This window comes from Phocoena sinus, chromosome 5 (assembly GCF_008692025.1).
Source record: "Phocoena sinus isolate mPhoSin1 chromosome 5, mPhoSin1.pri, whole genome shotgun sequence".
Lineage (NCBI taxonomy): Eukaryota > Metazoa > Chordata > Mammalia > Artiodactyla > Phocoenidae > Phocoena > Phocoena sinus.
In genome coordinates this window covers 14,096,946-14,108,454 of record NC_045767.1, presented here as the reverse complement: position 1 = coordinate 14,108,454, position 11,509 = coordinate 14,096,946, and the positions used below count along the sequence as shown (strand labels likewise).

The following is an 11,509-nucleotide window of genomic DNA, read 5'->3' as shown; positions in this document are numbered from 1 at the left end:
AAGTCAACTGCACTTCAGGGCCTGGGGCAAAGCGACCCCACCGCCCGCCCCGAGCCACGTGCGCAGCGCGCCCCGCCCCTCGCTCGCAGCCGGCGGAGCAAGGCGCGAGCCCGTAGCGAGTCGCAGAGGTTTGGTGCGTGCCCCGCCCCTGCGTCCGCAGAGGGGCCCGCCGTAGCCCGCGAGCCGGAGAATCGCCCAGTTCGCTCTCCTTCCCTCTCGGCTGGCCGCTGGGGCGGGGTCAGCCCTCAAGCAGGGCGGCACCCTGGCGGGATCGTCAGTCAACCACCGCGGGCGGCGGCCGGGCGAGGGCAGGAGCCGGTGAGCGGCCACGTCACGTTCCTCCGGGAGGCCCCGCCCCTGCTCCATCCTTTGGGACCGCCCCCTCCACGCCCCCGCCTCCGCCTCTGACCCCACGAGCAGTTACTGGCTCTGGGAGCGCGAGCCTACCTGACTCTGCTAGAGGTACTACAGCTTCGCGTTGCGGCGTTTGTGCCGCAGCCCGCGCCAAGTGAGGGCTCCCGGCCTCCGGCTTCGGCGCTCGGCGCGTGTTGGCAGGCTCGGGGCTCGCGCCGCTGACGCGGGTTGGGCCGGCGGGCGGTTAGCGCCCCGTTCGACGCCGGGAGCTCCGCGGCCTGAGCCGACGCGGGCGGCCGGGCTCTCGGGTTCTCTTCCCCAGGCCGGAGCTAGTCAGTGTCCCGGCGGAGAAACGGGCAGCCGGGCTCCCTGGCCCCGGGCCGCCCCCGGCTGGGGCGGCTGGGGCAGGGGGACGATGTCTGCTCGCGCCCGGGTGCCCGCCGCTCACCCTCGGGAGGAGCGGCCCGCGGTACCAGCTGAGAGGGAGTTGCTGTCGGCCGCGGCGAGCCGGCAAGCCGGGAAGCTGCCCCCGCCCGAACGGGAGGGCAAGGAGGCGGCGAGGGAGGAGAGGAACGCGCTCGCCACCCGCACGGGGGCGCGGGGAGAGCCTTTGCCGGCGCCCGTGCTGGGGCACAGCGTGCCTCAGGCGGCCGTGTCTGTGAAGCCCCTGGCGCTGCACCTGGCGCACAGGGCGCGCGGGCCGGGGGGGCCCTTCGGCTGGGAGCCTCCGCCACCGCTGCCTCGGGACCCGCCGGCCGAGGACGCCCGGGAGGAGGAGGCGGCGGCGGCAGGCTCTGAGGAAAAGCTGCCGCCGTCGCCGTCGCCGTCGCCGTCGCCGTCGCCGTCGCCGCCGCCGCCGCCGCGTAAGGAGAATCCCTGGACCAAAAAGCCTCCCCAGCACCTGTCCCCCGCCGGGACGGGGCCGCCGCCGCTGCCCCTACTGGAAACCCTGGAGGCAGGTCTGTGGCTCCTCTGCGGTGGGCACCGGGAGGGTGTGTGCAGGGGCGACTCGCGTGGCGGCAGATGCTGGCGGGGGGCTGGGGGAGGGGCAGGCCTCCGTTCCCTGTCAGTCGGAGGTGTTTCGTTCCAAGGTGTCATTCACTCTGCCTGTTTACATAAATGGACATCTGGGAAGGGAGCAGCAGGAAGAGGTGGGACCTCGGGTTCTCCTTGGCTGGTGGGGCACGGCGGGGGTCACGGAGCTGAGCCGCTCGGCGGGAACAGCCTCAGTTATGTCTTACCCCACGTGTTAGTGACATGGGACAGCTGACTTTAGGTAGGTGTTGCAGTTCATCCTATAGAAAAGTTTCTGTAGGCTTTTTAAAAAGAGGTGAAGCCAGTCGGAGCAAGGGGGTTTATATGTTAAGTGGAAGAGCAATTGTGAAGTTTTTATTGTGAAATAATTGGTAAGCTGAAAATTTCAGTGTTTTCAAAACCGTGCTAAGTAGTCATATTAAAAATGAGATGCTATACTGTAGTTGCTACTCACAAGCTTTGAGTTTACGACTGTGGTGGAAACTGGTTGAAATGAAATAGGATAGTTGACGAGAGAGTGAATTGCACATTAGGTGAACAGTAGTCTTCTGACATTCAGTTAGCTCACCTCTCTGGGGGAGGTAAGATTATGCCACTGCATTTGAATGCTGACCAATGCAGTATGGCCCTTGGTGCTTTATTTTGGTTATAGCAACTGCAGGTTTTTTTTTTTTTTTTTTTTTTTAGTTTAAGTGGAAATACTAAATAAACCGAAGACAGAAACCAGTATCTCCTGGTTTTGCTTTCTAATTAAGTTGTTGTAAATTAATGGAACTTTTCATATAGAAATTACAGCTGTTTACGTACAAGTCTTCACTCTTCTTAAAAATTAAAGGTTAACAGTGGAACAGGGAAAATTCAAGCATGTTTACAGGGTTGTGAGGCTCAAAAGAGATAAAGGAAATGGTTAAATATAAGGTGATTGTTATAGGCACACGTATTGCAGGTATAGAAGTATAGTAACATTTCTTCCAAGGAACTCCAACAGAGTGAGATAAGTGGTAATTGATTTGCACAGTAATACTCAAATCATTTTTTATAATGCTGTGGTACAGTATAACTTTATTTAAACAAAAGTTATTTTACAGCTGAGGTCCGATAAATGGTTTTTAAATCATCATTCTTGATAAATCTTAACACTTTCAGAAAAAGCTGCTTAAAATTTTGCTCTGAATTTAATACTGCCACCAGTCTCTCCTAGCTGCAAAGATCTGTTTGTTTACTAGTATTAATAACTGAAGAGAACAAAAATCTTAAAGGAAAATCTCTATAAAATTTAGCAAAGAGGGCTTACCTGGTGGCGCAGTGGTTGAGAGTCTGCCTGCCGATGCAGGGGACCACTGGGGTCCTTAATCTTTGTTGGAGATTAAGAACCAGATGATTCTTGATGTATGGTGTGGTTCATGGGGTTTTTAATTTTGCTGATGTTTCTCTGTAGGCAACATTTCTGTTCTTGGAATCTATTCTGTGCCCTCAGGAATACGGTTCTTCATATGTGGAGTGCTAGAGTAACTTTATAGCTTCTCTGCAGTACTGACTCTATACTTCTACACAACTTCTATTAGTAATTGAATAACTTAGGTAACTTTGATAAGAGATTGTTGTGTAGAAATGCACAACTTGGGTTCTAGTCCAGATAGTGTTACTACCTAGGTAGTTGACTTGTGTGAAGATTTTTAGGCCTTGTAAATGAATGAAGTTGGGTATATTTTCTTTCATTTCTTAATACCAGATTGCCTTCTATAACCTGGGTCTGCCGGCTTCCTATTTTCCTAAGCAAATTTGCAACCTCAAGAATAATGAAATAGGAGCAGAGGACCTTTAGGGTCCAGAGACCAGAGTAGGTGCAAACTAGGGGAGTGTTAAATTAGTACAATAATCTTACTAGTAGGAGGCCTATGTGATTTATCCTATAAACCAGGATATTCATGAGAGGGAAAGAGGATATTAATTATGCTGTAATAACAGAATTAAACTATGTTTGTCCTAACCAAACCTGGATTTACTGTCACTCACTCAATGAGGTACAGGAATTCCATCCATAAAATTTCACCAGAAAGTTTATTACTAGAGATAGAAACATAGGAAATGTAGGGAAGTATTTAAGGACTTGTAATCATGAATTTTCTGTTAGAACCTGCAGTTCTAACTGAACTGCAGGTGAGGCATTCTTCAGACCTTGTGACACACTTTCCTCCACTTTTGGGATGATTCTGGCTTGTGTATTGCTGTTTCTGGTAATCCAGATAAGGTTCTCTTTTCAACCAAAGCCTGGCCCACAGGAGAGGCCTAGAATAGTGTCACTGCAGTTTTAAATTCCTGTCAGGAGACTGGAAAGAATTGTCCCCCAACCCTTGTTTAAAATAGTTGTATTTATTTTGAAGACCTTTATTAAAATCACAGTATGGGATTTATGAGTCACTGACCTGTACCCATGGTTACATTTTGCATATTAAAAATCAGCTTTCTAATACAGTTTTAATTCTTTTACACACAAAAACGATGTATAAAAATACTGATTTTGGGAGTTCCCTGGAGGCTTAGTTGTTAGGATTTGGTGCTTTCACTGCAGAGGCCCAGGTTCGATCCCTGGTCAGGGAACCATCCCGCATGCTGCGAGTTGCAGCCAAAATACAAAAAATAAAAATAAAATGATTTTTTTTCATCTTTTTCATCCTTAGTCTTCTAGACCCCATCAACCTTCTTTTCTCCAAGTGTGCTTCCCAGAAGCCTCAAATAAGCTTACTGTAACTCTAATAACATTTTAATTGTTATGTAAATGATACATAAATATGTTCTTGTATAAAAGAAACTTTTGATGTTCCCTTCAGAAAAAAGATAGTCATGTTACCAGTTTACTGAATATCCTTTCAGTCCTTTCTGTGAAATTACTTCCAAATATAGTGTTTTGTATATGTGTTTAGAATATTTTTAAAGTTTTGGTAGATCTTTTATTTTTCTTCTTTACAACTAGTGTGTTTTTTATTCTTTAAATTAAGGTATAATTAACATTAGTTTCAGGTGTGCAACATAATGATTCGAGATTTGTGTATACATATTGCGAAATGATCACCATAAGTTTAGTTAACTACCACCTGCATACTTAGTTATAAAATAATTTTTTTTCTTGTGATGAAGTTGATCCTTTTTAATCTAAACTTTAAAAAATTGCTGAGAAGTGGTCCATAAATGTAACTGATGTAGTTAATTTAGCCATTTACGTATTGATCAACATCTTGGTTGTTAGAAACATTTTTAATGCATGCCTTTTATCCTAGAGAAAATACATATCTGATTTTCTCTAGGAGAGAAAAGTGGAATTGTTAGGTCACAGTGCATTTGTTGACAAGTTGCTCTCGAAAATGACTACTAATTGATACTTGCACTTTCAGAGTACGAGAAGTAAGTAGGTTTTTTTACATGTTCTTTAAAAATTTTGTTTTATTTATTCTTTATACAGCAGGTTTTTATTAGTTATCTGTTTTACACATATTAGTGTGTATATGTCAATCCCAATCTCCCAATTCATCACACCACCACCCCCCAACCCCCTGCCACTTTCGCCCCTTGGTGTCCATACGTTTGTTCTCTACATCTGTGTCTCTATTTCTGCCCTGCAAACCGGTTTGTCTGTACCATTCCTCTAGGTTCCACATATATGCGTTAATATACGATATTTGTTCTTCTGACTTATTTCACTCTGTATGACAGTCTCTAGATCCATTCACGTCTCTACAAATGACCCAGTTTCGTTCCTTTTCATGGCTGAGTAATAATCCTTTGTATATATGTACCACATCTTCTTTATCCATTCGTCTGTCGATGGGTGTTTAGGTTGCTTCCATAACCTGGCTATTGTAAACAGTGCTGCATTGAACATTGGGGTGCATATGTGTTGTTGAATTATGGTTTCCTCTGGGTATGTGCCCGGTTGAGGGATTGCTGGGTCTTACGGTAGCTCTATTTTTAGTTTTTTAAGGAACCTCCATACTGTTCTCCATTGTGGCTGTATCAGTTTACATTCCCACCAACAGTGCAAGAGTGTTAGCTTTTCTCCATACCCTCTCTAGCATTTGTTGTTTGTAGATTTTCTGATGATGCCCATTCTAACTGGGGTGAGGTGATACCTCATGGTAGTTTTGATTTGCATTTCTCTAATAATTAGTGATGTTGAGCACCTTTTCATGTGCTTCTTGGCCATCTGTATGTCTTCTTTGGAGAAATGTCTATTTAGGTCTTCTGCCCATTTTTGGATTGGGTTGTTTGTTCTTTTAATATTGAGCCGCATGAGCTGTTTATATATTTTGGAGATTAATCCTTTGTCTGTTTGTCTGTTGATTTGTTTGCAAATATTTTCTCCCATTCTGACGGTTGTCTTTTTGTCTTGCTTGTAGTTTCCTTTGCTTTGCAAAAGCTTTTAAGTTTCATTAGGTCCCATTTCTTTTTTTTTTTTTTTTTTTTTTTTTTATTTTCTTTTTTCCATTTCTTTATTTTTGTTTTTATTTCCATTACTCTAGGAGGTGGATCAAAAAAGATCTTGCTGTGATTTATGTGAAAGAGTGTTCTTCTTATTTTTCCTCTAAGAGTTTTATAGTGTCCGGTCTTAACATTTAGGTCTCTAATCCCTTTTGAGTTTATTTTTGTTGATGGTGTTAAGGCGTGTTCTAATTTCATTCTTTTACATGTAGCTGTACAGTTTTCCCAGCACCACTTATTGAAAAGACTGTCTTTTCTCCATTGTATATACTTGCCTCCTTTGTCATAGATTAGTTGACCATAGGTGTGTGGGTTTATCTCTGGGCTTTCTATCCTGTTCCATTGATCTATATTTCTGTTTTTGTGCCAGTACCATATTGTCTTGATTACTGTAGCTTTGTAGTACAGTCTGAAGTCAGGGAGTCTGATTCCTCCAGCTCCGTTTTTTTCCCTCAAGATTGCTTTGGCTATTCGGGGTCTTTTGTGTCTCCATACAAACTTTAAGGGTTTTTGTTCTAGTTCTGTAAAAAATACCACTGGGAATTTGATAGGGATTGCATTGAATCTGTAGATTGCTTTGGGTAATATAGTCATCTTCACAATATTGATTCTTCCAATCCAAAGACATGGTATATTTCCCCATTTGTTTGTGTCATCTTTGGTTTCTTTCATCAGTGTCTTACAGTTTTCTGAGTACAGGTCATTTACCTCCTTAGGTAGGTTTATTCCTAGGTATTTTATTCTTTTTGTTGCAGTGGTGACTGGGATTGTTTCCTTAATTTATCTTTCTTATCTTTCGTTGTTAGTATATAGGGATGCAAGAGGTTTCTGTGTGTTAATTTTGTATCCTCCAACTTTACCAAATTCACTGATTAGCTCTAGTAGTTTTCTGGTGGCATCTTTAAGATTCTCTATGTATAGTATCATGTCATCTGCAAACAGTGACAGTTTTACTTCTTCTTTTCCAATTTGTATTGTTTTTATTTCTTTTTCTTCTCTGATTGACGTGACTAGGACTTCCAAAACTATGTTGAATAGTAGTGGCGAGAGTGGACATCCTTGTCTTGTTCCTGATCTTAGAGGAAATGCTTTCAGTTTTTCACCTTTGAGAATGATGTTTGCTGTCGTTTTGTCGTATATGGGCTTTATTATGTTGAGGTAGTTTCCCTTTATGCCCACTTTCTGGAGAGTTTTTTTCATAAATGGGTGTTGAATTTTGTCAAAAGCTTTTTCTGCATCTATTGAGATGATCATGTGGTTTTTCTTCAAGTTGTTAATATGGTGTATCACAATGATTGATTGGCATATACTGAAGAATCCCTGCATCCCTGGGATAAATCCCACTTGCTCATGGTGTATGATCCTTTTAATGTGTTGTTGGATTCTGTTTGCTACTATTTTGTTGAGGATTTTTGCATCTATATTCATCAGTGATATTGGTTTGTAATTTTCTTTTTTTTTTTTTGGTAGTATCTTTGCCTGGTTTCATATCAGGGTGATGGTGGCCACATAGAATGAGTTTGGGAGTGTTCCTTCCTCTGCAATTTTTTGGAAGAGTTTGAGAAAGATGGGTGTTAGCTCTTCTCTAAATGTTTGATAGAATTCACTTGTGAAGCCATCTGGTCCTGGACTTTTGTTTGTTGGAAGATTTTTAATCACAGTTTCAATTTCATTACTTGTGATTGGTGTGTTCGTATTTTCTGTTTCTTCCTGGTTCCGTCTTGCAAGGTTATATCTTTCTAAGAATTTGTCCGTGTCTTCCAGGTTGTCCATTTTATTGGCATAGAGTTACTTGTAGTAGTCTCTTAGGATGCTTTGTATTTAGGCAGTGTCTGTTGTAACTTCTCCTTTTTCATTTCTAATTTTATTGATTTGACTCCTCTCTTGATGAGTCTGGTTAAAGGTTTATCAATTTTGTTTATCTTCTCAAAGAACCAGCTTTTAGTTTTATTGATCTTTGCTATTGTTTTCTTTGTTTCTATTTCATTTATTTCTGCTCTGATCTTTATGATTTCTTTCCTTCTACTAACTTTGGGTTTTGTTTGTTCTTCTTTCTGTAGTTCCTTTAGGTGTAAGGTTAGATTGTTTATTTGAGACTTTTCTTGTTTCTTGAGGTAGGCTTGTATAACTATAAACTTCCCTCTTAGAACTGCTTTTGCTGCATCCCATAGGTTTTGGATCATTGTGTTTTCGTTGTCATTTGTCTCTAGGTATTTTTTCTTTTCTTTTTTTTTTTTATCTCCCTGCGGTACGCGGGCCTCTCACCACTGTGGCTTCTCCTGTCGCGGAGCACAGGCTCTGGACGTGCAGCCTCAGCGGCCATGGCTCACGGGCCCAGCTGCTCCACGGCACGTGGGATCCTCCTGTACCGGGGCACGAACCCATGTCCCCTGCATTGGCAGGTGGACTCTCAACCACTGTGCCACCAGGGAAGCCCTCTAGGTAGTTTTTGATTTCCTTTTTGATTTCTTCAGTGATCTCTTGGTTATTTACTAACATACTGTTTAGCCTCCATGTGTTTGTGTTTTTTACATTTTTTTCCTTATAATTGATTCCTAATCTCCTAGCGCTGTGGTTGAATAAGATGCTTCATATGATTTCAGTTTTCTTAAGTTTACAGAGGCTTGATTTGTGACCCAAGATTTGTCCTATCCTGGAGAATGTTCCGTGTGCACTAGAGGAGAAAGTGTAATCTGCTGTTTTTTGGATGGAATGTCCTATAAATATCAATTAAATCTATCTGGTCTATTTTGTCATTTAAAGCTTGTGTTTCCTTATTAATTTTCTGTCTGGATGATCTGTCCATTGCTGTAAGTGAGGTGTTAAAGTCCCCTACTATTATTATCTTACTGTTGATTTCCTCTTTTATGGCTGTTAGCATTTGCCTTATGTATTGTGGTGCTCCTGTGTTGGGTGTATATATATTTATAATTGTTATATCTTCTTGGGTTGATCCCTTGATCATTATATAGTGTCCTTCCTTGTCTCTTGTAACATTCTTTATTTTAAAGTCTATTTTATCTGATATGAGTATTGCAACTCCCGCTTTCTTTTGATTTTCATTTGCATGGAATATCTTTTTCCATTTCCTCACTTTCAGTCTGTCTGTGTCCCTAGATCTGAAGTGGGTCTCTTGTAGACAGAATATATATGGGTCCTGTTTTTGTATCCATTGAGCAAGCCCGTGTCTTTCTGTTGGAACATTTAATCCATTCACGTTTAAGGTAATTATCGATATGTATGTTCCTATTAACCATTTTCTTAATTGTTATGGGTTTGTTTTTGTAGGTCCTTTTCTTCTGTTATGTTTCCCACTTAGAGAAGTGCCTTTTGCATTTGTTGTAGAGCTGCTTTGGTGGTGCTGAATTCTCTTAGCTTTTGCTTGTCTGTAAAGCTTTTGATTTCTCCATCAAATGGGAATGAGATCCTTGCCAGGTAGAGTAATGTTGGTTGTAGGTTCTTCTCTTTCATCACTTTAAATATATCGTGCCACTCCCTTCTGGTTTATAGAGTTTCTGCTGAGAAATCAGCTGTTAACCTAATGGGAGTCCCCTTGTATGTTATTTGTCGTTTTTTCCTTGTTGCTTTCAATAATTTTTATTTGTCTTTAATTTTTGTCAGTTTGATTACTATGTGTCTCGGTGTGTTTCTCCTTGGGTTTATCCTGTCTGGGACTCTCTGCTCTTCCTGGACTTGGGTGGCTATTTCCTTTCCCACGTTAGGGAAGTTTTCGACTATAATCTCTTCAAATATTTTCTCAGGTCCTCTCTCTCTCTCTCTCTTTTCCTTCTGGGACCCCTGTCATGTGAATGTTTAATGTTGTCCCAGAGGTCTCTTAGGCTGTCTTCATTTCTTTTCATTCTTTTTTGTTTATTCTCTTCCGTGGCAATGAATTCCACCATTCTGTCTTCCAGGTCACTTATCCATTCTTCTGCCTCAGTTATTCTGCTATTGATTCCTTCTAGTGTATTTTTCATTTCAGTTATTGTTCATCTCTGTTGGTTTGTTCTTTAATTCTTCTAGGTGTTTGTTCTTTAATTCTTCTAGGTCTTTGTTAAACATTTCTTGCATCTTCTCGATCTTTGCCTCCATTCTTTTTCCGAGGTCCTGGATCATCTTCACTATCATTATTCTGAATTTTTTTTCTGGAAGGTTACGTATCTCCACTTCATTTAGTTGTTTTTCTGGGGTTTTATCTTGTTCCTTCATCTGGTACAAAGTCCTCTGCCTTTTCATTTTGTCCATCTTTCTGTGAATGGTTTTCCTTCCACAGGCTGAAGAATTGTAGTTCTTCTTGCCTCTGCTGTCTGCCCTCTGGTGGATGAGGTTATCTCACTTTTTTTACATTTTTTTAAGGCACTCATTTACTGTAGCAAAATGCCATCTTATGACATTTTTCCCTTAAATGTAATAAAACATGTGATTCATAACTGTCAGTGCGTTTTCTTAATTAAAGCTTTGCTAAAGATTATGGTCATGAGTAAAATTGCCCGTCATACTGCAGTTTTTGTTTTCACTATCCAAGCTCTTAAAATGAATTCCTCGTCTATTAGGAATTGTTTCCTTATAGATTAAGATATTAGAATAATATTCAAAGGAGTTGTATAGTGACTCACTAGTGATGTTTGAAAAATGGATATGTGAAAATCACACACTTGTTCATGTATGTTTATATATACTTGGAGCCACTGGTAGCTTATTTTTCTTAGGTTTCATCTGCCTGAAAAAAATTTTTTTAATTAAAATTTCTTTATATTTTAAGTTTTAGGTTGGCTTTGTTTTTCAGTCTTAGGTTTTTTCTAATGATATGCTAGGAGGGCAGTTTCCTCCATTTTGGCTGGAACATGGGAAAATGAAAATATTGTTTTCTTTTTTTAAAATAAATTTATTTGTTTTATTTTTGGCTGTGTTGGGTCTTTATTGCTGTGCATGGGCTTTATCTAGTTGCAGTGAGCGGGGGCTACTCTTCGTTTTGGTGCACAGGCTTCTTATTGTGGTAGCTTCTCTTGTTGTGGAGCACGGGCTCTTAGGCCTGTGGGCTTCAGTAGTTGTGGCTAGCAGGCTCTAGAGCCCAGGCTCAGTAGTTGCAGTGCATGGGCTTATTTGCTCTGCCGGGTGTGGGATATTCCTGGACTAGGGCTCGAACCCGTGTCCCCTGCATTGGCAGGCGGATTCTTAACTACTGCACTACCAGGGAAGTCCTGAGGTCATTTATTTAAATAACAGTTATCCGTAAACCTACAGTGAACATTTTTCTTTTTTTTGGTTGGGGGGCTGTGCCGCTCAGCCTGCAGTATCTTAGCTCCCCAACCAGGGATCGCACCTGTGCCGACTGCAGTGGAAGCATTGAGTCTTAACCACTGGGCCTCCAGGAAAGTCCCTGCAGTGAACATCTCATACTGACATCATTGTACCTTGTGTTGATTACCAGATAATTTCTCAGAAATGAAATTGTTTCATTAAAAAGTATGTACATTTTATTTTACTTTTAAAAAATTTTTAAATTTAAAAATTTAAATTTTTAAAGTTTTAAAAATTTTATTGGATTATAGTTGATTTACAATGTGTGTTAGTTTCAGGTATACAGCAGAGTGATTCAGTTATATATATACACATATATTCTTTTTCAGATTCTTTTCTCATA

The 11,509-nt window shown here is 41.6% G+C and overlaps 1 protein-coding gene across 9 annotated transcripts in view; it reads left to right on the top strand.

Annotated features, from left to right (window-relative positions):
- The first annotated feature begins 421 nt into the window (after positions 1 to 421).
- LARP1B (La ribonucleoprotein 1B) overlaps positions 422 to 11,509 on the top strand; it is a 125,018-nt gene continuing 113,930 nt past the window's right edge. For all 9 annotated transcript variants that reach the window (XR_004349983.1, XM_032632605.1, XM_032632606.1 and 6 more), the window contains exon 1: positions 422 to 1,313. Coding sequence is in view for 8 of the 9 variants with exons in the window: in XM_032632605.1 (XP_032488496.1) it covers positions 770 to 1,313 (544 nt within the window). In the remaining variant the exon portion in view is untranslated. The remainder of the gene's footprint in view (positions 1,314 to 11,509) is intronic.